We start from the raw sequence: 25,303 nt of genomic DNA, 5'->3' as shown, positions 1-25,303 counted from the left end.
TTTTTGACCCGTTTAATTGTTTCTTTTATAGATTGAACAATTTATATGCGTTTTTAAAAATTCAAATATTGGCATATGCAGAAAAAAATTTACTTTTTTTTTATTATGCAGAAAAAAATTTACTTTTTTTTTTTATTATGTAGATGATATGATGATTTATTTGAAACGGTTACGATGTACTTGCAAACTATGGCACAATTTATTCAAGGATAAGAGATTCGCAAGAAAACACTCCCGTAAAGCCTCAAGGCAATCTCTGATTCTCATGTTGAAGAATTTTGGGTTATCTTCGATGAGCATCAATCTACACAGAGTTTCACCTATAGAGGTCACTGGTGAACTTAACCTAATCGACTCTCATTCTAGTTTAGAATCTTTAGATCACTACAGGAACTATCAAAACTGTCACAGTTCAGACGGCTTATTGTTATGTGTCAACAATGGTATGGAATCCTCCATGGAGGATAATACTAGGCTCGTGGTATGGAACCCGTGTACTGGCCAAACCAAGTGGATCCAACACAGAACGATGGGCTACATCTGCACCTATGCTCTTGGATCCTACCAAGACAACAAATCCGGAAATAAGAGCTACAAAATATTGAGCAGGATATATGATGACCAAGAATTCGAAATTTATGAGATTAACTCAAATTCATGGAGGATTCTTGATGTAACTGTGGATTCCTACATGTCCATTCAGAACGTGTCTTTGAAGGGAAAGACTTACTGGTTTGCTAGAGATGAAAAAGAGAAACTGCTCCTATTCTTGATCTGTTTTGATTATACAACAGAAAGATTTGAACGTCTATGTCTACCTTATCCGCATCCATATCATGGTTATCAAAACGAGTATCTATCAGTTGTCAGAGAAGAGAAACTTTCTGTGTTACTACAACGTGAACTTACATCAAAGATAGAGATATGGGTGACAAATAAGATTGGTGAGACCAAAGTGTTGTCGTGGATCAAGTTCGTAGCGGTGGATTTGACGCCTGAGTTTAGATTTGGCATAAACTTCTTGGTCGATGAGGAGAAGAAAGTCCTCGTGTGTACTCAAAATATTGTATTAAACGGCAAAAACATGGTATACATTGTTGGAGAGGACAACAAAGTTAGGGAAGTGGCTTTTGAAGACGAATTCAAACCATTCTTGTTTTATTATGTTCCAACTTTGACTCAAATCCATCAAGGTTATGATTAAGCTATAAGCAAACATTGTTTTTTTTTAGTTGGTTTATTTCACTGTTATCTTGGTCATGTCCTTTGAATACTCAATAAAATTATACTTCACTAAAAAGTAGTATTCAATTTCCATTGTATTCTTTACTTTGTAACTAACACAGTTTGTAAGTTTTATGATCAAATTATATTTCCTTGCATAAAAGAAGAGTTATGTTCCAGTATCAGTTTTAAGGTTCTAGCTTCTGACATTTGACAAAGTCAAGAACTTTGGTTTCAGTTTCACAATCATGGTTTTTGTTTTTCTTGATTCTTACTTGAAAATTTGTGTAAACTTTTGTTACCGACGAGTTAGAAGGCTGAAGGCCGATAGTTTATTTTTGGATTAAGGATCAAACCTTGGCGGTAAAACTCGAAACAGGATCTGGTCACATTTTTCTTTTTCATTTTATGAATGTTAAATTTATTCAAACAAAAACCATGGTTACATTATATGCATCATTCATCCTAATCTGCTGAGTTTTAATTTAAAAATTCAGAATAAACAAATGGAAGTAAACCAAAAATTCTGTAGTCTGATTTAGGGGTCCTTTGTTGCAGCCCTTCCTCTAGTTTTCCGTTGTTCTCTGTCTTCACCGTCGAGCAACAGTTCTGGACATTGCAGTCTATGCTTTTTAGAAGAGAAGCCACGAAGAGTGGTTGTTCTCCATGACATCTTCTATTCCTTAAGAGGAATTAATGTGTGCTGCTTAAGGATGTTAACTGATATTGTGGCCGAGCTTAAACCAAATCGGCAATATGAAGCTACAAGTGAAAAAGCGGTGATCACGCGACTCAATCATGGTCACAGAACACACAACCAATGTTCCCTACCCCATTCCAAGAAGACATACTATCGGTTGACAAACAGTTATGTGTGGCAAGCCAAACTATGAAAGAGCACTTAGGTGTCGCTTGGATGAGAATTTCTTTTATAAACTTTATCAGCTTTGCTTCTGCATGAAGCTATATCAGAATCTGTAAATTTTTGGACCTTAAGCTTTAGAATCTCCTCTTCAATCTGTATTAGGAAAGTTGTTCTATGTCTCAGAGGAGACTGGAACACTTCCGCTAAAGAAGCTGTAGAACTGATCCCCAAATCAATATATCCTCTAGCAACCAACACGTTATATAGCCTACCCAGAGAACACCAAGAATCAAACCAGAAGGAGGTATGTTCCCCATTGCTCACCTCTACCTTATGAATACCCTTTGCTATTGATCGATTTTTTTTTTTTTTGATAAACCCTATCGGCTGATCCGGTTGGCCTCGGTAGGAACGCACCGAGGTGCTACAGAGTGGGCTTCTCCTGATCCAGGTAGAATTGAGCCACCACACTGCCTGATCTGAGTTTGGAATACCTTCCGACTAATGCCAGGGGGTAGTCAGGCCATCTGCATTTCTGACTACCAGGTAAACCAATTGGGCCAAAACCCAACTGATAGACTTCCCAAACAAATGTGTTTTTGTTTCCAGGGAGAATCGAACTCGGATCTGGGAGTTTCACCTTTCACCAAAGCTTCGTCTGCCACTAGACCACACAGGCTTGGGTAGCTACTTCCATATCCATGATCCATGATCCCATACGTCCATATCCATGATCGATATTTGAGTAGCTTCTTCCATATCCATGATCCCATACTTGTTTTTTCGTTTACCGACCAAAAGAGCCAATACGGATCAGTTGTTGTTGTATCCAGTAAACCCACAAAGAGTGTTTTGCTGTTACCAATAGCCAAATCAACTTCAACAACACACTTTATTTGCATCTTTGATTGACCTTAGACCTAAACCCCTCATCCTCTTTAGGTTTACATATCTCTTTCCATGACATCTTAACTTTCCACGGATTTAGTTCTGGACCGGACCAAAAGTAAAGCAGAGCTTATTCTCTCTATCTCCTTCACACATGACCTTGAGAGTCGGAATGCCGAAATCTAGAAGTTGTTTTTTTTTTTTTTTGAATATCTGGAAGTTCAAACCCGAAGGCCCTACATCTCCTAGAAGCGGGACCCACACCAGGTTAAATTCATCTCTTTTGGAAAAGTGATCCCTCCCAACTGGCGTCGAACCCTGTACATCCACCTAGGAGATTTACCACTGGGCCAACACAACGTTGGTAAGTTTTTGATATTAGCAAAAGATAAGAAACGATTTTTCCAGGAACTGATGCATTTCCTAATCTTTTCTTATAACTAGTGATGTTATTATGGGTTTACCCACCCCATTTAAACTCACCCCATTTAAACCCACCCCATTTAACTGAGAGTGTTTTGTCTCAGAGAAAAGAAGAGTTTTGAAGATTAGGTTAGAAAAAAATGGGCTACCCATTTATTTGAGAGAAAACCCATTTAATAAATGGGCTTAATCGGGCTAACCCATTTAACCTTTTAAAACACTTTTCTATAAATGGGTTTAAATAGGCTATTTTTTTAACAACATACCCATTTAACTAAATGAGCTATGAAACCCATTTTAACATCACTAATTATAACTAACAGTCACCTCTTGAAATTCTCTTAGTCATCAGAGGTCTCCATATATCGTATAGGGCAAGCCCTCACCTCAAATGGAAAACTCGATACAATCGTTGTTCTAGTAGCATGGGAGATTCATGTGATGAACATCGTTTTTTTTACCAAGCCAATTTATAAACTAGATCCCATAGCAAACTGATCAAACACATTGACAATATCCTTATTTGATCTCCCATCACCCGGGTTGCCTTTGAATTTATGCAGCCCGGGTGGTAGCCAAATTCTCATCTAGTCGTAACTTCATCTAACTTCACAGAGAGGACCATTCACACATATAAAAATTAAGTAAGGGGATAGAAAACAATCCTGCCTCAACCCTCTTTCACTACCAAAAAAACCAGCAAGAACTTTCCGACTCTTGGAGATATACTTGCGACTTTGTTAAACACATGACACCATCACTGATACATTTGGAGGGAAAGTTAATTTCTGTAATTTCAAGAGGTAATATTACTATGTGGAGTCTGGAGGATATAGAGAATCAGGAGTGGTCGTATAAACATCTTGGTTTACCTTTTCCTTACAATGATCCAATTTCCCAAACCCGGTTTTCACCAAATTTTGTTAATGATGCCGGTGAGTTTATTTATGTACCAACATCCAACAACTTTAGGTTTCATATTATTTATTTTGATCCAAATGGAAACAGCTTCAGAAGAGTCGTGGTTGATGGGTTTGTGGATGACCATATAGGTGCCAAAATGGATTTGGAGACAAACCTCTCCATATCAAATCTGTACTTAATCCAATCACATAGAGACTCTCATGTCAATCTAAGAAAGACTTGCAAAATTATCCTCCCTTTTCTTTTCTCATGTCAGTATTACACTCAAGAAAGTTATCATTAAGGTTTGTCGTTTAATCTCTTTGGCCCTACATCCGTCTCTACTATCTTGATCTTCCTTAATACTACTTCAAATGAATCTGATCATGAACCAAAGAAACAGTAATATTTATTTGGTTCAAATTTCACTACTAAAATCACATGTTAGCAAAACGTTCTAAATTCTCTCATAGTTGATTTTTTTTTCTTAATTTTGCTACCATGTGATTTTAGAATTTACTCGAAACAGTTTTGATTATTTGATTACTTGAACTGTGAGATGAACAAAGATGATAAAAACTAGAATCGCTACTGAATCTTGATCGTCTTTTTTTCTTTAAAACCAAAGCAGCCCGAAGAAACATCTTATCTACTTCATCAAAGTCTGGGGACTTATCATTCTCCACACTTCTGATTTATCGCTCTGCCTTCTAATCTTCTGATTACAAATGAGTCTCAAAAGTCAAAAATACCTGAATCTGTAGTATATAAGATATGATTTTGCGTCTTCTTCTTAATCAAAAATATCCTAAAGATATGAATACATTGATATATGAATTAGTAACGTTTTGTTTTGTCATACCTAAAAATAAACCTTTTTGTTGTATCTAATTTATATTTTCTAACGTAGTATATAAGTAATCACTTTTAAAAAACGTAACGTGAAAAGTTGATGGATTTTAATGGTAAAAAAGTAGCTGAATCACTTTGTGAAAACTTGAAAAAGTGTTAATCCATTCATTGGTGTTGTCTTTATAATTTTAAATTTCCTGAGGAATAAAACAGTTTCACAAAAACTATGGGGTATTATTTGAACAATTTTATAAAATTTAGGGTTTTTTAGTCATTTTTTCTAAACCCGCCTTAAGAGTTAAGAGCATAAAGAAACTATAAAACCCTAAGAAACAGAAGCAAACACTAAACCCTAAACAACAATCAAAGCCACCGGCACTTCCTTCATTCGGAGATCGCAATGATGATGCCGGAACTTCCAGAAGATTTGTTAGAGGAGATACTCTGCCGCGTTCCGGCTACATCTTTGAAACAGTTACGATGTACTTGCAAACTATGGAACCGTTTATTCAACGATAAGAGATTCGCAAGAAAACACTTCCGTAAAGCCCCAAGGCAATCTCTGATTCTCATGTTGAAGAATTTAGGGTTTTCTTCGATGAGCTTCAATCTCCACCGAGTTTCACCAATAGAGATCATTGGTGAACTTAACCTAATCGACCCTCATTCTAGTTCATATCTATTCAAGATCTATCAAAGCTATCACAGTTCAGACGGTTTATTGTTATGCGTCAACAACATGGAGGGAAGTACTAGGCTCGTGGTATGGAACCCGTGTACTGGTCAAACCAAGTGGATCCAACACAGAAAGATAGGCTACTTCTGCACCTATTCTCTTGGATCCTACCAAGACAACAAATCCGGAAATAATAGCTACAAAATATTGAGCCGTAGGATTAATGGTTACCCAGAATTCGAAATTTATGAGATTAACTCAAATTCATGGAGGCATCTTGATGTCACTGTGGACTGCACCTTTATGTACCTTCAAAACGTGTCTTTGAAGGGAAAGACTTACTGGTTTGCTAGAGATGAAAAAGAGAAACAGCTTGGCTTAATCTTAATGATCAGTTTTGATTATACAACAGAAAGATTTGAACGTCTACATCTTCCGTATAAGTATCCTGATTTTCGAAACATTGATTTTTCTGTTGTTAGAGACGAGAAACTTTCCGTGTTATTACAACGCAACCTTACACCGAAGACAGAAATATGGGTGACAAATAAGATTGGTGAGACCAAAGTGTTGTCTTGGATCAAGGGCTTAACGGTGGATTTGAAGCCTGAGCTTAGAGATGGCATAAAATTCTTGGTCGATGAGGAGAAGAAAGTCCTCGTGTGTACTCAAAATAATGGATATAAAAGGCAAACTATGGTATACATCGTTGGAGAGGACAACAAAGTTAGGGAAGTGGCTTTTGGAGACGAATTCAAACCATTTTGGTTGAATTATGTTCCAAGTTTGACTCAAATCCAGCAAGGTGATGATTAAGCTACAAGAAAACCTTTTTTGGTTTTTGTTTTTTCTTAACTTGTTTATTTCACTTTTATCTCAGTCATGTCCTTTGAATACTTAATAAACAGATATTCACTAAAAAAAATACTATTTGCCATGTATTCATTGCTTTGTAATTACCTCAGTTTTAGGTTTTATGATCAATGTTTCCTTACATCAAAAAGAGTTATGTTTACATGTGACAAAGTCAAGAAGTTTGAATATTTCTGCTAGGGTTGTGGAATGAAGCCTCTATCTCACGACATGACTAATTCATGTAGTGAAACCAGAATCTGAAAACTAAACTAAAACTAAACGGCCAAGGATTCACTTATAAAAAACATTTCGTGCTTAAGTTGTAATTTCATGGAGCCATGTGGTGAGGACAAAGCAAACTATTCTTCACTTATAAGAAACATTTCGTGCTTAAGTTGTAATTTCATGGAGCCATGTGGTGAGCATAAAGCAAACTATTCTTTCGCCTTTTACTAAAGAATACCGTGTGCTCTCCACATTTAACGGCATACGTACTCCTATTTTTGGAGGAGTAACTTCTTCTGAAGTTTGCTCCATTAATCTCATAGTTCAATCGGTTGTGTAGCTAAGGTGACGAATCCTCAAGGATTGAGCTTAAGTTGTAAATTCATGGAGCCGTGTGGTGAGCACAAAGTGAACTATTCTTTAGCCTTTTACTAAAGAATACTGTGTGCTCTCCACTTCAAACGGCATACACCTATTTTTGGAGGATTTACTTCCTCTGAAGTTTTCTCCATTAAGCTATTAGTTATTTTTTTTATTTTTTATTTTATAATTCAGGTGATCCTAAAGGTTTTTTAATCTCAAAGACTAATCTTTAGGTCCGGGGATAATATCTTGCCCACACGGTTGTGCTCTAGTGGTAAGGGAGAATTGGGGAAAGGTTGGAAGGAACTAACCCAAGTTCGATCCATCCTGGAAACAAAAATCACATTTGTGTGGGAAGTCTGGACTTGGGCCTTGGCCCAAGCAATTCACATGGTACCCGGGATCAGGCTAACTGGATACCCCCGGGCATTAGTCGGAAAGCATTCCAAACTTGGGGTTAGGCAGTGTGGTAGTCCAACACCTAGGTATTGGCGACGAGTCTACATGGTAGCACTTCAGTGCGTTCCCCTAGGGCTGACCGGATCAGCCGATCGGATATATAAAAAAAAATAACAGATAGAAGAAACATGAATATAATAGAACAGTAAACACCCATACCAAGTCCGAGGGGATCCCCAAAGTCTTCGTCTATTATGATGTCTTTTATGAAATTTCTCAACTCTTCAAAAAAATCCGCTCTGCCTTCTCATATTTTGATTCCAAACCAGTCTCAAAAATATCCGAAAGATTTGAATCCGTCAATAGATTAATGACGTTTTATTTTTCTATTTATTTTTAAACAAGTTTGTATTATAAAGTAGAGTCATTTTTCATAAACTCAAAAACGTGAAAACTTATGAATATTTTGAATGATATAAAATAGCGGAATCACAAATGTTTTGAAGTGTAAAACGGTTCATCGGCGTTATCTTTATAAATTTAAATTTCCCGAGAAATAAAACAATTTTACAAAAAATTTGGGTATTACATTTGAACAATATTATAAATTAAGGTATTTTAGTCAGTTTCTCTAAACTTTATTTATTCGTCTCTATATATTAAGAGTGCGCATAACGAAAACAAAAAAACTCTAAACAACAATAAAGCAAACATAAAACCCTAAACAACATCAAAGCCACCACCGGCAGTTTCTTCCTTCGGAGATAACAATGATGATGCCAGAACTTCCAGAGGATTTGTTAGAGGAGATACTCTGCCGCGTTCCGGAACATCTTTGAAACGATTACGATCTACTTGCAAACGATGGAACCTTTTATACAACGATAAGAGATTCACAAGAAAAACACTTCCATAAAGCCCCAAGACAATCTCTGATTCTCATGTGGAATGAGTTTGGGTTTTCTTCGATGAGCATCAATCTACATAGAGTTTCACCTATAGAGGTCACTGGTGAACTTAACCTAATCGACCCTCATTCTAGTTTAGATCAGTTCGGGACCTCTCTACTCTGCCACACTTATTTTTTTTTTTTTGATAATCCAGGTATCCGGACCGAAGCCCGACTAGCACCAAGGCTTGAGGCCGGTTCCCTGTCGGGCCGTCCGAGCCCAACGCTCAGTGTGTTTCCTGGAGGCCCGAGGGGGCCCGGTGAAAACCTCGGTGGCCAACGGGAATCGAACTGCGGGCACCATATTGGGATTACCCCCTCAAGTACCACTAGCCCAACCCACGTTGGTTTCTGCCACACTTATTATGGCTTATTGTTATGCGTCTGTGACAACAACGAGGTGGAAAGTACTAGCCTCGTGGTGTGGAACCCGTGTACCGGTCAAACCAAGTGGATCCAACACAGAAAGCTTTGCTACATCTGTACCTATGCTCTTGGTTCTTACCAAGACAACAAATCTGGCAATAAGAGCTACAAAATATTGAGCCGCAGGTTTTATGGTCACCAAGACCCAGAATTCGAAATTTATGAGATTAACTCGAATTCATGGAGGAGGATCCTTGATGTCAATGTGGACTGCACCGATATGTACATTCGGAACGTGTCTTTGAAAGGAAAGACTTACTGGTTTGCTACAGATGAAAAAGAGAAACAACTCGGCTTATTCTTAATCAGTTTTGATCATACAACAGAAAGATTTGAACGTCTATGTCTACCTTATCCGCATCCATATCATGGTTATCAAAACGAGTATCTATCTGTTGTTAGAGAAGAGAAACTTTCCGTGTTATTACAACGTACATTTACGTCGTAGACAGAGATATGGGTGACAAATAAGATTGGTGAGACCAAAGTGTTGTCGTGGATCAAGGTCTTAGCGGTGGATTTGACGCCTGAGCCCAAATTTGACATGTTATTGTTGGTCGATGTGGAGAAGAAAGTCCTCGTGTATACTCAAAATAATGGATACAAAAGCCAAACTATGGTATACATCGTTGGAGAGGACAACAAAGTTAGGGAAGTGGCTTTTGGAGACGCATTCAAACCATTTTTGTTGAATTATGTTCCAAGTTTGACTCAAATCCAGCAAGGTGATGATTAAGCTACAAGAAAAACTTTTTTTGTTTATTTCACTGTTATCTCAGTCATGTCCTTTGAATACTTAATAAATAGATATTTCACTAAAAAGTGCCATGTATTCCCTGCTTTGTAATTACCACAGTTTAAGTTTTATGATCAATGTTTCCTTACATAAAAAGGAGTTATGTTGACATGTGACAAAGTCAAGAAGTTTGAATATTTCTGCTAGGGTTTGTGGAATGAAGCCTCTATCTCATAACATGACTAATTCATGTAGTGAAATCAGAATCTGATCACATTCCTCCCAAGAACTTTGGGAAATCGATCGGTAAAGCTACCATACTTCCTTCTCCACGTTCTTGATTTTCCTTCTTTAAATGAACCAAAAAGAAAGAGAAAATCAGAAAATGAATATTCATGGAATTCATGTATTACATACGAACATGGTAGGCACGGGAACGGAACGGGCCCAGTGGCGGAGCCAGGATTGTTTTTAACTGGGGTCAAAATAAATATTAAAAAAATCGTTTATAAACTGTAAAAAGAAAATCTACAATTGCATTCTACATTCATTCATACCTTTTATAAACAAACGAATCATATCACAAAAGTATAAAAAAATTTATAAAAAAAAAAAAGCAAAGAAAGCATTACTTTGATTTAGAGAGACCATAATTTGGAGTTTTTTTTCCTTAGGCAGTAGGAAGAAGAAGAGACAACAAATTTTTTTTATTGTTATTTCTCTATTAATTCATATAAATCATTAAAAGTTGTATTATTGTTTTGGGTTTCGTTTGAACGTGAGTTCAATGTCAAAAAATATTGGGTTTTCATGTATGTAAATTAGTTTTTTGATTGGATCAATGGGGTCAAGGGATAATTTTAATAGGGTTCATTAGATCTAATGTTAAGACATATGATAGAATTTTAGAAAGTAGTTGGGGTCAGCTGACCCCACTACCAATAGTGTGCCTCCGCCCCTGAACGGGCCAGTACTTAAGATAATTTGGCATAGTTAAAGCTAACTAAATTTGTCCCACATCGAACAAAACTAAAACTAAACATCCAAGGATTCACTTATAAAAAACATTTCATGCTTAAGTTGTTGTTATTTCATGGAGCCGTGTGGTGAGCGCAAAGCGAACTATTCTTTCGCCTTTTACTAAAGAATACCGTGTGCTCTCCACATTTAACGGCATACACCTATTTTTGGAGGAGTAACTTCTTCTGAAGTTTGCTCCATTAATCTCATAGTTCAATCTTTAACACTTTGTTGCTTTATCCGTTGTGTAGCTAAGGTGACGAATCCTCAAGGATTGAGGCTGATCAATGGTGTGTATAGAGAGCTTAAGTTGTAAATTCATGGAGCCGTGTGGTGAGCACAAAGTGTACTATTCTTTAGCCTTTTACTAAAGAATACTGTGTGATCTCCACTTCAAACGGCATACACCTATTTTTGGAGGATTTACTTCCTCTGAAGTTTTCTCCATTAAGCTATTAGTTATTTTTTTTATTTTTTTTTTATAATTCAGGTGATCCTAAAGGCTTTTTAGGCCCAAAAACTAATCTTTGGGTCCCGGGATTCCATGTTAAATTGCTCGAACCCCGGTGGCTAATGCTACTCGAACCCAAGTGGCGGGAATTACCTTCCTTTACCACTGGACCAAGGCGACTTGGTTCATTAAGCTATTAGTTCAATCTTTTTCAAATTGCTTAATTGGTTGAGTCATACAATTTTTTAATTGTGATAAAAACACTCATTTATTTTAGCATGCGGTAAATAATAGATAGAAGAAACATGAATATAAGAGAACATAATACGCATGTAAACACCCATACCAAGTCCGAGGGGCTTGCTTTAAGCAATATGAGGCTTTTCGTAGCCTTAGAACTTTTTCTTCTTCACCTTCTACGATGAATCCATGTGGTTGTATGACGTAAATCTCTTCTTCGAGTTCTCCATTTAGAAACACCGACTTTACATTCATTTTGATAAAGCTTCCACTTCATTTGTGCCGCTAGAGCAAGAATGGCTCGAACTGTGTCATGTGTTGAGACGGGTGCAAATGTCTCAAGATTAGAACACCGTATTCTTGAGAAACCCCTCTTGTGACTAACCTTGCTTTATACTTGAATGGAACTCCATTTGCATCAGTTTTGATGCGATATATCCACTTCACGCTAATCATGTTTTTCTTTTCCAGTTTCTCCACGAGAGACCATGTTCTGTTTTTCTCAATCATCTTGTTTTCTTCACTCATGGCATCTCACCATTTCTTACCTACACACGCGTCATCGGGTCCGAATGGCACTCCGATTTAGGCGTGATGACTCCGATTTGAGGGAGGGAGCGATGTAGTTTGGGTGCGGTATGATTAATCAAATTTATGAATGGTAATGTAATTCGGCTACGATCCGTTATCCTATTTTTTTCGAATGACAAAACGATTATAGTGCGATTAGATGGCAAAATTACTTAAAAGGGAAATGTTATATTATTATTGTTATCAATGCTTTACTTATTTATTTGATGTCTTCCCGCCAAAATATGATTTTCGGTTCTCGCCAAAAACGTGATTTCAAGTTTCCCCGCTAAAAACGCAATTTCACGTTTTTCCGCCAAAAACGTAATTTCAAATTTTCCCGCCAAAAACGTAATATCACGTTTTTCCTCCAAAAACGTAATATCACGTTTTTCCGCCAAAAACATTATTTCCGGTTTTTCCACCAAAATATGATTTCCGGTTTTCCCGCCAAAAACGTAATCTAATGTTTTCCCGCCAAAAACGTGATTTCTGATTTTCCCGCCAAAAACGTAATTACACGTTTTCCCGCCAAAAACGTGATTTCCGGTTTTCCCGCCAAAAATATGGTTTCCGGTTTTCCCGCCAAAAACGTAATTTCACGTTTTCCCACCAAAAACATAATTTCATGTTTTCCCGCCAAAACGTAATTTCACGTTTTCCCGCCAAAAACGTAATTTCACGTTTTCCCGCAAAAAACGTAATTTCCGGTTTTCCCGCCAAAAATATGGTTTCTGGTTTTCCCGCCAAAAACGTAATTTCATGTTTTCCCGCCAAAACCGTAATTTCACGTTTTCCCGTCAAAAACGTGATTTTCGGTTCTCCCGCCAAAAACATGATTTCCGGTTTTCCCGCCAAAAACATAATTTCACGTTTTCCCGCCAGAAAAAATCCGCTCTGCCTTCTCATATTTTGATTCCAAACCAGTCTCAAAAATATCCGAAAGATCTGAATCCGTCAATAGATTAATGACGTTTTATTTTTCTATTTATTTTTAAACAAGTTTGTATTATAAAGTAGAGTCATTTTTCATAAACTCAAAAACGTGAAAACTTATGAATATTTTGAATGATATAAAATAGCGGAATCACAAATGTTTTGAAGTGTAAAACGGTTCATCGGCGTTATCTTTATAAATTTAAATTTCCCGAGAAATAAAACAATTTTACAAAAAAATTTGGGTATTACATTTGAACAATATTATAAATTAAGGTATTTTAGTCAGTTTCTCTAAACTTTATTTATTCGTCTCTATATATTAAGAGTGCGCATAACGAAAACAAAAAAAACTCTAAACAACAATAAAGCAAACATAAAACCCTAAACAACATCAAAGCCACCACCGGCAGTTTCTTCCTTCGGAGATAACAATGATGATGCCAGAACTTCCAAAGGATTTGTTAGAGGAGATACTCTGCCGCGTTCCGGCTACATCTTTGAAACGATTACGATCTACTTGCAAACGATGGAACCTTTTAAAAAACGATAAGAGATTCACAAGAAAACACTTCCACAAAGCCCCAAGACAATCTCTGATTCTCATGTGGAATGAGTTTGGGTTTTCTTCGATGAACATCAATCTACACAGAGTTTCACCTATAGAGGTCACTGGTGAACTTAACCTAATCGACCCTCATTATAGTTTAGATCAGTTCAGGAACTCTCTACTCTGCCACACTTCTGGCTTATTGTTATTGTTATGCGTCTGTGACAACAACGAAGTGGAAGGTACTAGGCTCGTGGTATGGAACCCGTGTACCGGTCTAACCAAGTGGATCCAACACAGAAAGCTTTGCTACATCTGTACCTATGCTCTTGGTTCTTACCAAGACAACAAATCTGGCAATAAGAGCTACAAAATATTGAGCCGCAGGTTTTATGGTCACCAAGACCCAGAATTCGAAATTTATGAGATTAACTCGAATTCATGGAGGAGGATCCTTGATGTCAATGTGGACTGCACCGATATGTACATTCGGAACGTGTCTTTGAAAGGAAAGACTTACTGGTTTGCTACAAATGAAAAAGAGAAACAACTCGGCCTATTCTTAATCAGTTTTGATTATACAACAGAAAGATTTGAACGTCTATGTCTACCTTATCCGCATCCATATCATGGTTATCAAAACGAGTCTCTATCTGTTGTTAGAGAAGAGAAACTTTCTGTGTTATTACAACGTACATTTACGTCGAAGACAGAGATATGGGTGACAAATAAGATTGGTGAGACCAAAGTGTTGTCGTGGATCAAGGTCTTAGCGGTGGATTTGACGCCTGAGCCCAAATTTGACATAAAATTCTTGGTCGATGAGGAGAAGAAAGTCCTCGTGTATACTCAAAATAATGGATACAAAAGCCAAAGTATTGTATACATCGTTGGAAAGGACAACAAAGTTAGGGAAGTGGATTTTGGAGACGAATTCAAACCATTTTTGTTGAATTACGTTCCAAGCTTGACTCAAATCCAGCAAATGGAAAACTCGATACAATCGTTGTTTAGGGATATACATTTATTTCAATGAGTGTAAATCTACGTGGACTTCACGACAACATTGGTCCATCTATAGAGGTTAAGGGTGAACTTAGCCTAACGGATCAGTTCTATGATTCTGATAAATTAAAGTCAACGCATTTCTTGTAGCTTAATGGAAAACTCGATACAATCGTTGTTCTAGTAGCAGGGGAGATTCATGTGATGACGTACATCCGTTGTGTTTTTCCAAGCTAATTTTTAAACTAGAGCCCTTAGCAAACTGATCAAACACCTTAAATAATACCCTCAATAGATCTATGTTTCCCATCGGCAAATTGAAAACGCATAACACTAACAAATACCATAATATCATCGGTGAAACACAAGTGAGTAACCTTTGAATTTCTGTAGCCCGGGTGATAGCCAAATTCTCCTCTAGCAAACTTCATCTAACTTCATGGAGAGGACATTCATACATATAACAGCTCTGCAAGAACTTTCAGAAAATCGAACGGTAAAGCTACCAACATTGTTTTTTATGGACTTTCAGTGGAGTCTACGGTGTCACATCCCAATATAATTCCTTCTCTACGTTCTTGATTTTACTCACTTTTAGAAATAGAGCTGATCAAATTAAGTTTGAGCCAAAATGAAACAGTAATTCTAAAACGAATTGCTAAAAAAGAAAGAAAGAAAAAAAAAAGATGATCAGAAAATGAACACATTGGTCACGGAACGGGCCAATCGGCCCTGTACTTGAGATGGTTTAGCCCAGTCAAAGAGAAAACAAATTTTGTCCCACATCGAACAAAACTGAAACTAAATGTCAAAGGATTCATATATATAAAGCATCTGGTACTTCTACTATCAACTCATGGAGCTGTGTGGTGAGCACAAAGCGAACTATTCTTTCGCCTTTTACTAAAGAATACCGTGTGCTCTCCACTTCAAACGGCATACACCTATTTTTGGAGGAGTAACTTCTTTTGAAGTTTGCTCCATTAAACTCCTAGTTCAATCTTTAACTCCTAATTACTTAATCAGTAGTGTGATCTTATTCTCTTTGCTAGAACTTCCGGATCGAAAAAGCATTTGGCCAAAAACGAATTCGACTTGATTCAGATAGGTAGAATCAATGATAAAACAAATTTTGTAATTTTCCTAGAATTTATTGACTATGAGGTTTTGTCTAAAATTGGTTGAACCGCTGGTTTTGGCATGATTTTCAACGAAATGACGAGAAACATAAACTTGCTTTGGAGCTTTTGTGTTCACACCAAAATTTTGAAGTTGAAGCAAAGCAGATTTCTCCTAACCACATATTATCAATTTGGTATCACAGAATTAAAGCTTTGAGCATGTGACGAAAGGAGATATACTTGCGACTTTGTTAAACACATGACACCATCACTTGTACCAAATGTGAGATGAGTACAGATGATGGAATCTCTGATATTCATCGTCTTTTCTTCTTTAAAAGCGAAGCAGCCCGAAGAAACATCTTATCTACTTCATCAAAGTTTGGTGACTTATCATCATTCTCCTCACCTTCTGATTTAGCCTTCCCAAAGTCTTCGTCTTCTCTGTTGTTGTTTATCGCTGGGAATTTCTCAAACTCTTCAAGAAAAAGCGGTCGCACTGTTTTCTCGTCTTCTAATTCCGAATCAGTCTCAAAAATATCCGAAAGATCTGAATCCGTTGCTAGTTCTGATCCTGCATCTTCTTCTTCTTCCTCATCCTCCAAACACTCTTCGCTTCTTTCTATAATCTTCTTCAACTCGTCTGACCTTTCTTGAATATCATCAACCTTCACATTCAGATATTCTCGTTTCGTTTCAGCTTGCGCTTGAAGTAACTGGAGCTCTTGTTCAAGCCTCGGAATATACTTTCTAACCGCACGAAGCGCATCCCTACATTTAGACTTATCCAAAGCCTTTTTCCTTGGAAGAGTAATCCTCGGCGACATGATTTCAGTCGGAGGTTGAACATAGTTCTTCCCTCTATACATAATTATCGTATTTCCTTCATGTACATCAAGCACAATCCCTCCAGTCAACCTCGCTAACTCAACAGCAATCTCATTCACTTCATCAGGTGTAAACGTTTTGATAACAACCTGTAGCGTCTGATGCTTCTTCCAGTGAAGATGCATGTTCAGAATCACTCCTTGGTATATCCCGCGTCTCCCAACCGGAACGTAATTCTTGCACTTCAAACCCATTTTCAGATAATAAAAATGCTCTTCTGGTGTCAAAATCTCAGGGTCATGTGTCGTTTCCGCTGACTCTGAAGGTTCCAGCTTCTTCATCGTCTCCATAAGACGCTCCTCTTTCTTCCGAGCCTGCGAAAGTAACCGATATAAACACGAATATAAGAGATAACAACACACATTTGTTGGTCTAAATCAGTAGCTAACCTTTGTTAGTTTGTTAAGTATCTTTTCTTCAGCAGTCATTCTTTCAAACTCTTTCTTTTTCTTCCACCGGAAAAACTTTAGCCATCGCACAACCGCCCGCTTACCTTTGAGCTTCTTCCTCTTCAATTTAGTAGAACTGCCTCCATCTTGACTCGAACTGTTCTCAGATTTACTCAAGCAATCACCGGTCTCAGGAACTGAATTCGAATGAAACCAAGATGATCTTAAGAAGCTAACGTTCCACATTGGTCCATTAAGAGACTCCTTAAGCAAAACCTTGCACACAATATTACCAGAGCTACTACATTATAGGTTAATCTCTGTGCAAATAATCTCAATCTCTTATAAGGAATCAAATCAACAATCTGAATTCTCCGAAATCACAAAGCTCGAGCTCGAATGCTTTTGATGGAAAATTAGTAGTACCTGATAGGGCGATTCTTGGAATTCAAACTGGAAAAGAGCGGCGAAGAGGAGGCTAAGAACCCTAGTTTCCGAGATTTACGGCGTAGAATCATTGAGGCTGATGTCGAAACCCTAATCGCCGCCGTCAGAAACCCCATTTCTTCTCACCGACGGTGTTTAACTGCCTCCTCGGTCTCTTGGAGAGAGACGCAACAATTACAGGTTCATAAACCGGGTTTAGCCTCGGCCTAAACCAATATTTCGGTTTGGTTCACTTTTTTGTTGGGTCACGGTTTGGTTCAATTTTGTATCCAATAAAGCTACAGTAACTTTTGATCTTAGACAAATAACTCATGGAAGAACAAAAATGCATTAACGTTCTCAATTTGGGGTATACATTGGTTCTGTAATGAACCAGAACTATTCAAAGCTCATCAAAATTAATAGCTAGTTCGTTTGACCAATCAATCTCTGATGGTTTGGTGTCGGAATCAGGATCGGTATCTGAAGATTCCAATGCTTTGTCTAAAGAATCCGCCAAGTCCGCCTCCCAGAAGCCTAATCTACATGCTCTCTTGTATGTCTCGTAACCTGAAGCTCTTAGCCCTTGTGCAACCATCTCTCTTAAGGAACCATCAAGTTGCTCTTCATTGTTAACCACACTGAGGAAAGTTTCTGAAGGACCTGACTCCCAAAATACCACAATAGCACAGCTCCGGTCTAAGTATTTAACATCAAACTCTTGCGCAAACACGGGGTGTGACTTTTGTAAGACATTCTTCAGTTTTGCAGCTGTCATCTTTTTTGCTAACCCCCAGATGACACCAAGTTCTCTGAGCTTACTCTCCGGCTGTTCTTTGACCAGACTTTAACATTTTCATCGCCAGCGTTTTTAGAGCAAGAGGTGACAGAATTTGCATGTTCATCAGAAGCCAAAGCTTGGAAATCTTCATTTGATTGGACAGTCGATTGATCTGATTTCTGTATGGTACATAGTTTTGCAAAGAGCTGAGATATCATCACAGCATTCTGCCCGTGACTCTGATGGCCCTCGTTTAATTTGACCGGACAGCCTAATAAGTAATAAGAGAAGCCAATAAAAGTCATTATCCATTCACCAAAATAGCCTAACTCGCGTGTTTTAAATATTTACAAGAGAGCATAAAGCAGAAACCAACATCATTGAAGAGAACTCTACCTTGATTAGCCACTTCCACATCCACAGGTACAAAGAAACGATTCAAGGAGGACATAGCTGCAGGTAGATTGCTTATATTACTTAAAGGACTAATTTCTTTCATGAACTGACTCAGATCCACAACATTGGGAAATGCTGAGCTCAGTGAACTGCTGAAGTCATCCAAATTTGAAGGTAGAGGACCCAGGAATTTGGCATGAATGGAAGTAAAGTCTACAACAAGTTAAGCATACGATTATCATCAATGGAGCAAGAGGGGAAAATCTAATTTGTGTGCAAACTGAGGAGAAAATTGAGATTACCGCTAAGATAATTCTGGGAAACGACAGGTTTCTGTGAAGAAGAAATCAAATCGACCACTTCCCGAAAGCCACGAACGCGCCTGTTTTCTTCTTTTTCAAGATCTTGAAGCTCTCTCTGTCCAAGAACATAAATTCAGATGAATTTTATTAAAGAGGTCTTCCCCATCATTATCGGTCATTTCTAGCTAAGGAATATCCAAAATAATTTCCCAACCTTAAAAAGATCCTTGTCCTCCTTCGAACTCATAAAGACCGTACGAACTGCTTGTGTTCCTCTGCTCTTAGAAGCGACGAGTAGAGGGACAACATCATCGGAGAACTCAGTCAACATCTGTGGTCACAAATATAGAAGCACATGAATTTTATCAAACTAACCATCGATACGCAGACTGCATTTATCATCCCAAGTATCAACTAAGCTCATCTACCTCTAGGATAAGTTGCACTTGACGCTCACTGCAAACATCAATAGTCAAACACAGCCTTGAACCATACTGCTCACTCCCCAACACCAGCCTTCTCAAAGAACTCACCAAATCATCTGAAATTAAACAAACAGATCCATTATGTTAAAAAAAAATGGAAATCTTAAAGCAAATGAGATTCATATGAAATTGTCTAACACTCGCTATTACACCATCTCCTGTCTTTGAACCCGAGTCTATACAAGATTGTCTCCAATTCTTGACACGTGACCTAATCCTCCCAACAAAGACGGTATCAGCTACAGTAGCTGGAGAAGAAGATACAGTGATATGATCAGCTAAAATCGGATTCCCGGAGAGAAACTTCGACGCAGACTCTTGTGCTCTAGATAAGTATGAAATTCCTGTAATATGATTCAATTAAGAGACCACACTCCTCAAAGAAACAAATGGAGATAGAGCAGCAATAATAAACCTTCATAGATACAAGTGTTGAAATCAAATCCTTCTCTAGCCATAGCTGTTAAACGAGAAGCTTGACAAGAGAAGCTATAAGAAGGCATCCCACACTTCAATTCATCACGAGGAAACAAATGGAAGTTATATCTACAAAAACCCATAAACCCTAATTAATCAAATTGGCAAAAAGGAAGAAACTTGAGAATAAAGGAGAGAGATTTAAGAGTCATACGGGTGAACAGTGAGTTTAGAGCCGTGAAGAGAGAAAGGGCAGAGAGCGAACTGGAGAATCTGGTAACGTTCGGCGGCGTATTTAGCTTTCAAGTAGCTGGTTTGCGGCGTATCAATGGCGGAGACACGGTGCCACGCGGCGGCGTATGAGCCGGTGTTTTGTAGTGAGAGAGCTATGAAGTCTGATGAATCGATGGAAGTTCGAATCTCGTCGAGGGTTACATGAAAGTTTGATTTTTTCACTTGCTTCACACTCCATCTTCCTTGATTTAGGGTTTTAGTATTGCCGGCGGTGGCGGAGATTGACGAAAGGAAGCGTCTTTGCATTTTGAGCATCACCGGAATGGTGAGGAGGAGGAAGACGATTTCAATAAATCTAGTGGTTTATATCTACATATCGGTTCGGTTGCGGTTCGGCTCTAGTTTAACTTTTTGGTTTTCTAATTTTTAGGGTTATAGTTTTGTACTATTTCGATTTCGATTTCGATTATAGGTTTTTTTTTTCTAATCTTTAACAAAATATACTTCTTTCTCTATGTTTTTGAAGGACACTTTCAATGATCTACGACATGACGAATTTTCTCTCTTTGCATAGAATCACGGCGAACGGCTCTAATTGTAGATCGCTGAAGATTTTATATACATTTGCTTCCTTTAATCTGTAAATTTGTTAATTAATCGCAATATCTGGGATTCGAACCCTAAATTTTTTTTGGTGTAAAAGCACTATTGGTCAACCAATAAACCAAAACGCTTTCACGTTTAAATTAAAGTTAAATACATCTTAAATTGTTTAATTTAAATTTACCATGAAATACTATAGAACATCATATGATTTTATTTTGAATAAAAAAAAAATTTTAGCTATACGAACAAAAATCCTTCACATTTTTATAAATTACATTACAAAATTTGAAGGTTTTATTAAGGAAAAACTTGAATTTTATTGTTATAGATATTTTTGTTAAGTAAAGATGAAACTTGAGAAATCTATATCTTTTCTCCTGCTAGAAAACGACTATAGAAGTCCAAAGATTCACGTGGTTTGTATTCTGGAACGGTATGTCCTGCACCCTGTAAGCAAAACATTCAAACATTACATAAAACACAAACAACACATCGTTTTCATTTGTGGAATATGAAGAAAAATGGGTGATTTTGTACCTTAATGGTTAGAAATGTGAGATTATTGGCATACCCTTGTGTAAACCTACGATACCAAATTGCAGAAACTATGAGTTGGAAAAAAATTTGATAGAAATTATAGTTATATATATAAAAAATTACCCGGCGGCTTGGTTATTTGAAATCCATGGTCTCCACTCATCAACCACTTTGTATCCCATTGCCTTAGTCCATGCTTCAGAACCAGTATATGGTACACACATATCGTGATCTCCGCTGCAAAAAGTTAAAACTTATATTATCTTTTATGTTTTCATTGGTTTTACATTTAGTTACCCTTTGATGTATGTCTATATATGCACCTGAAAACGAGAGCTCGAAAGCCACTAAGAGTGAGGTTTCTATGGTATTCGATCATGCTACCAGTGTCGTGCCTATATTCGAGTTGGCTTGAGCATAACTTCCAATTTCCAATCGCGGTTTCCTATCAACGTTTCGATAAAAAAGTCCAAGATCTCAAAAGGTTGTCCATTATCAACTTATTACAAAAACAGTTAAACAGAGAAAAATATGATGAAATGGGTAGAGAGAGTAGAGACCTCTTTAGCATGAACCGCTTTCCGTACAGCTGGATCGTTTAGCCATTTGGTCGCAACTGTATCGTCCTGCGTCCATTACAAGTTTTCAGTTTCTTACAACTTTTTTTTTAACTATTTATTTATATATATGATCCTAATACAATGTATCCAAATGTAGATATGTAAATTTGTGTGTAATTAAATAAGTGATAATCTTGATAAGTACTTTTTCAAAGTGGTATATAATCACGATAAGTCGATAAGCAGAAACTATAAGAGAAAAGATGCATAATGCGGTTTACTACTTACAATGCAAGGAACACCAGAGCCCTCGAGGAGTTGAGACCAACTAGGTACAATGCCTGGACGCACAACGGCCCCTAGAGGCCATGCACGACCAAACATTCTCTTTCTCACTGCCATTGGCTTTTCTGTTTTGCCTAGAGTAAGGAGACTCTTAGGCAGAAACTCAATATCTAGGGCGGATAGAGATGTTCCGTGGTAGCACGGTTCTAGAATGTTATATAAGTTCAATAAGCTCACAGTATCTGACACTTTTTTAAGCTTGTCAGCACATTCTTTACTTACACCTGAGTGGCCGCCGGTATAGTATGTTCCATTGCACACTAATTTAGTTTCCTGCCATATTTTGTTACACATTAGAAAAAATAAATATTAAGGAATAAAGCAAGAATTATATATGAAAAGTTAACCAACGAAATCAAACCTCATAGAGTTCATCAGAGATGAGTCCCATCCCATGTGTGAAGGGAACAAGAGCATTACCATCAAACACCTCATCAGTAACTCCATTACCCACCAAGTATCCCTATACAACATATAGGTCCAATTTTAAGATTCAAATATAGGAATAAGGTTTCTCTTTCTCTCACATATACAAAGATGCAATTAGGTAACTACATTAGTACCCTTAATATAAATGATATTTCTTTAACACTAAGACTATAAGGAAGTTTGAATCTGAGGATGTGCCTTTAGTCAAGTGGTTAAGTCCACTTAACTCCGCCTTCTCCACCGGAGTTCGACTCCAGTAAGTCGCGTTACCCCGCGTAGTAGGGATTGGCTATGGATCGGGCCTTGTCGATCCAAAGATGTCAAAAAAAAAAAAGGAAGTTTGAATCTGAAACATATCCTCAAACATTACTCGTACCTTGAAGTTGATAAGCGGCTTTGTCGTCACATTCTTATTTTTCTTGCTTGTTTTGTTTCTTTTGTTTGTTCTCATTGCTTCTTTATTTCCTACAACATATATAACAAAAAAATGATGAGAAAAAATGGAGATAACATTATTTTCTAATTCGGCTAATATATGAAAAGGAGCTAAAGATGATGTTGAGAGAGATAATGCTGAGTTGCTGACCTTTGACAACCTGGGCCGCAAGAGTTGGCACATAGATACCAGCATATGATTCTCCTGATATAAAGAACGGATTTGACCGAAACTCCGGAAACATTTTAAACCACTGATGTGGATGTAATAGTTAGTGTCTTGAATCACACACAACACAATGAAAGCTTTTTTAAAAATCTACTACATTCTTATTTCACCTCAAGAAGGAATCTGTGAGAATCAAACGCGGTTTTCGTATCATTAGTTGTATAATCGGCGTTGTCGTTTGAGTAAGAGAATCCCACACCAACTGGAGAGTCAAGGTATATGATGTTGGACACCTAACAAAAACATATTCTTGAAAAATTAGAGTAATTGCTTTTGTAGGAAATGTTTAAAAATCAATGTTGTTTTTCTTTTCCACCTTGGACCAACTATAAGGATTGAGATGCAGAAGATGTGAGTTTCTCTTTTTTGGTTCGAAATTGAATGGACCTGCAATAGTATTGAACAATATCATAGTTAGATGATATTTGCTTATATATGGGATCGAAACTAAAGTACTACACTTTTATCCAAAAAAAAAAAACTACTAGACATGAATGGGTAACGAGTTTTGTAGAGTATGAGATTCTAGTTTTTGGGTTTCTTAGATTTTAGTTTTTAGTTTTCATAATAATAAAACAAGTGAACTAGTTTCTAAAATTTCTAATAAAATAATCAAATGTAGAAAAATTGGTTTCCTAGTTTTTAGAAGCACTAATGTTCCAAAATCTTGATTGGATGATTTAGTGAGTTTTTGAAAACAAAAAGTAAAAGCCCATATAAAATCTGCTACCATTCAAGCCTAAATCTTGTAGTCGGTAAGAAACCAAATATTTTCCATTAGAACATTTACAATTACCAACATGAAAGAGCATTGGATGAGACCCGATTTTGAGTTATGAATCTTTTTTTCGACACAAGAAAAGCTATATAAAGCTTACCGTGCTCGTAGACAAATCCATCCATGCTAGAGCAACCTGGACCACCATTAAGCCAAAGCACAACTGGATCTACTGAAGCATTTCTCTCAGACTCCACAAAGTAATACCATAAATTCTTGTTACGATGTTTATCTATTGCCACATACCTTAGATCACACACCAAATTTCATAAAAAAAGAGACTAAAAATTATTTTGAAGAAAATCTATAATAACACTTTATGATAGATGATAATTGTATAAAAATGTAATAAGAACATTGATTAAATTTTACCCGGCATAGTGTTTAGATGGAAACGTTCCGTTGAAACCAGGAAGTTCGGTAATGAGAGCAGATTTTGGAGCTGACTCTGTTATTGCAAAACACAAAGACAACAATATCGAAGCAACGATAGCTTCCACTAACCAACCCATTTTGATGAAAAATGTAGACTAACAATTACAACAGAGTTCTAAATATTGTAAGAATTGTGTATTGTATAACACCACTGGATATGGGAACAAATCTTGGTAAACTATTGATATTTGTGTGGTGAATAGCAATAATTTTAAACCAAAAAAAAAAAGAATAGCAATAATTTTTTTTTGGAATAAGATATACAATATTAGGTAAAATATGAAAAACAACTATAAAAATCAAGAGAAATTGTTAAAAATGCCCCTTTTTCAATATCCATTTTCAAAAATGCCCCCTTTGAGAGTCCATTTTTAAATTTGTCCTCTTTTAATTTTTAATGACCATTTTACCCTTATTTGAAACAAAATTAGGTCCACAAAATACAAAATATTTTTTGGCCGGAAAAGTGATTCCGCAATTTTCCCGCCAAAATACTTGTAAAAACCTTTAAAATACCTTGTAAAATTTTTCCGCCAATATATTTTCCCGCCAAAAATTTTTTTTTGCGGGAAAAGTGATTCCGCAATTTTTTTGGCGGGAAAAATTTACAAGGTATTTTAAAGGTTTTTACAGAGTATTTACAAGTGTTTTGTAAGGTTTTACAATGTATTTTAAAAGGTTTTACAAGGTACTTATAAGGTTTTATAAGGTATTTATAACTTGTAAAACCTTATAAAAAACTTGTAAAACCTTATAACTTGTAAAACCTTATAAAATAGCTTGTAAAATCTTATAATATCTTATAGATACCTTATAAATACGTTGTAAAACCTTTTAAAATACATTGTAAAACCTTATAAACACCCTGTAAAAAACCTTTAAAATACCTTGTAAATTTTTCCCGCCAAAAATTTTTCCGCCAAAAATTTAACGCCAAAAAAATTGCGGAATCAC

The 25,303-nt window shown here is 36.8% G+C and overlaps 7 protein-coding genes across 9 annotated transcripts; 4 read left to right on the top strand and 3 right to left on the bottom strand.

The window, feature by feature from the left end:
• The first annotated feature begins 151 nt into the window (after positions 1 to 151).
• On the top strand, positions 152 to 1,339 carry LOC9321775 (putative F-box protein At3g25460). Its single transcript, XM_002885663.2, has one exon. The coding sequence runs from the start codon at positions 152 to 154 to the stop codon at positions 1,202 to 1,204; it is 1,053 nt and encodes a 350-aa protein (XP_002885709.2). The 3' UTR covers positions 1,205 to 1,339.
• Positions 1,340 to 5,233: 3,894 nt separating this feature from the next.
• On the top strand, positions 5,234 to 6,682 carry LOC9321773 (putative F-box protein At3g25460). The gene has a single exon (XM_002885661.2). The coding sequence runs from the start codon at positions 5,556 to 5,558 to the stop codon at positions 6,645 to 6,647; it is 1,092 nt and encodes a 363-aa protein (XP_002885707.1). The 5' UTR covers positions 5,234 to 5,555; the 3' UTR covers positions 6,648 to 6,682.
• Positions 6,683 to 8,399: 1,717 nt separating this feature from the next.
• Positions 8,400 to 9,800, top strand: LOC9321772 (putative F-box protein At3g25460). The gene is given in 3 exon segments (XM_021033257.1): positions 8,400 to 8,498; positions 8,501 to 8,568; positions 8,570 to 9,800. Coding segments are annotated over 3 exon segments (1,338 nt in total). The 5' UTR covers positions 8,400 to 8,443; the 3' UTR covers positions 9,785 to 9,800.
• A 3,635-nt stretch (positions 9,801 to 13,435) lies between these two features.
• LOC9319673 (putative F-box protein At3g25460) lies at positions 13,436 to 15,539 on the top strand. Its single transcript, XM_002885659.2, has one exon. The coding sequence runs from the start codon at positions 13,436 to 13,438 to the stop codon at positions 14,585 to 14,587; it is 1,152 nt and encodes a 383-aa protein (XP_002885705.1). The 3' UTR covers positions 14,588 to 15,539.
• A 233-nt stretch (positions 15,540 to 15,772) lies between these two features.
• LOC110230213 (uncharacterized CRM domain-containing protein At3g25440, chloroplastic) lies at positions 15,773 to 17,602 on the bottom strand. Of its 3 annotated transcripts, none has more exons than XM_021032304.1 (3): positions 17,381 to 17,602; positions 16,955 to 17,255; positions 15,773 to 16,879 (listed from the first exon to the last, which is right to left on the bottom strand). In XM_021032304.1, the coding sequence occupies exons 1-3, from the start codon at positions 17,515 to 17,517 to the stop codon at positions 15,995 to 15,997; spliced, it is 1,323 nt and encodes a 440-aa protein (XP_020887963.1). In that variant the 5' UTR covers positions 17,518 to 17,602; the 3' UTR covers positions 15,773 to 15,994. The 3 variants fall into 3 exon arrangements, with proteins under 3 accessions (XP_020887963.1, XP_020887964.1, XP_020887965.1); XM_021032305.1 differs by having other exon boundaries at positions 16,955 to 17,252; positions 17,381 to 17,600; XM_021032306.1 differs by having other exon boundaries at positions 16,955 to 17,230; positions 17,381 to 17,558.
• A 104-nt stretch (positions 17,603 to 17,706) lies between these two features.
• Positions 17,707 to 20,367, bottom strand: LOC9319672 (poly(A)-specific ribonuclease PARN-like). Its single transcript, XM_021032302.1, is given in 9 exon segments — positions 17,707 to 18,181; positions 18,184 to 18,432; positions 18,558 to 18,770; positions 18,860 to 18,974; positions 19,074 to 19,190; positions 19,288 to 19,400; positions 19,497 to 19,688; positions 19,760 to 19,890; positions 19,976 to 20,367. Coding segments are annotated over 9 exon segments (1,863 nt in total). The 5' UTR covers positions 20,311 to 20,367; the 3' UTR covers positions 17,707 to 17,783.
• Positions 20,368 to 20,910: 543 nt separating this feature from the next.
• LOC9321771 (serine carboxypeptidase-like 21) lies at positions 20,911 to 24,518 on the bottom strand. The gene is made up of 13 exons (XM_021032924.1): positions 24,287 to 24,518; positions 24,015 to 24,160; positions 23,453 to 23,523; positions 23,247 to 23,369; positions 23,055 to 23,161; positions 22,849 to 22,894; positions 22,405 to 22,506; positions 21,987 to 22,316; positions 21,699 to 21,764; positions 21,462 to 21,583; positions 21,262 to 21,375; positions 21,139 to 21,184; positions 20,911 to 21,048 (listed from the first exon to the last, which is right to left on the bottom strand). The coding sequence occupies exons 1-13, from the start codon at positions 24,424 to 24,426 to the stop codon at positions 20,965 to 20,967; spliced, it is 1,497 nt and encodes a 498-aa protein (XP_020888583.1). The 5' UTR covers positions 24,427 to 24,518; the 3' UTR covers positions 20,911 to 20,964.
• Positions 24,519 to 25,303: the final 785 nt, after the last annotated feature.

Source organism: Arabidopsis lyrata (assembly GCF_000004255.2).
Source record: "Arabidopsis lyrata subsp. lyrata unplaced genomic scaffold ARALYscaffold_3, whole genome shotgun sequence".
Classification (NCBI taxonomy): domain Eukaryota; kingdom Viridiplantae; phylum Streptophyta; class Magnoliopsida; order Brassicales; family Brassicaceae; genus Arabidopsis; species Arabidopsis lyrata.
Note: the sequence above shows the minus strand (reverse complement) of the source record. Positions and strands in the feature narration are given on the sequence as shown.

Bases quoted from the DNA above. Each gene is read 5' to 3' on its own strand.
- LOC9321773 (XM_002885661.2), top strand. From the start codon at position 5,556: ATGATGATGCCGGAACTTCCAGAAGATTTGTTAGAGGAGATACTCTGC.
- LOC110230213 (XM_021032304.1), bottom strand. From the start codon at position 17,517: ATGGGGTTTCTGACGGCGGCGATTAGGGTTTCGACATCAGCCTCAATG. The intron at 17,256-17,380 runs GTACTACTAATT...CCTATAATGTAG, and splicing joins TCCAAGAATCGCCCTATCAG to TAGCTCTGGTAATATTGTGT. The intron at 16,880-16,954 runs GTTAGCTACTGA...TTACTTTCGCAG, and splicing joins TACTTAACAAACTAACAAAG to GCTCGGAAGAAAGAGGAGCG.
- LOC9321771 (XM_021032924.1), bottom strand. From the start codon at position 24,426: ATGGGTTGGTTAGTGGAAGCTATCGTTGCTTCGATATTGTTGTCTTTG. The intron at 24,161-24,286 runs GTAAAATTTAAT...GTGTGATCTAAG, and splicing joins CCATCTAAACACTATGCCGG to GTATGTGGCAATAGATAAAC. The intron at 21,049-21,138 runs GTACAAAATCAC...TTTTGCTTACAG, and splicing joins TCACATTTCTAACCATTAAG to GGTGCAGGACATACCGTTCC.
- LOC9321775 (XM_002885663.2), top strand. From the start codon at position 152: ATGATTTATTTGAAACGGTTACGATGTACTTGCAAACTATGGCACAAT.
- LOC9319673 (XM_002885659.2), top strand. From the start codon at position 13,436: ATGATGATGCCAGAACTTCCAAAGGATTTGTTAGAGGAGATACTCTGC.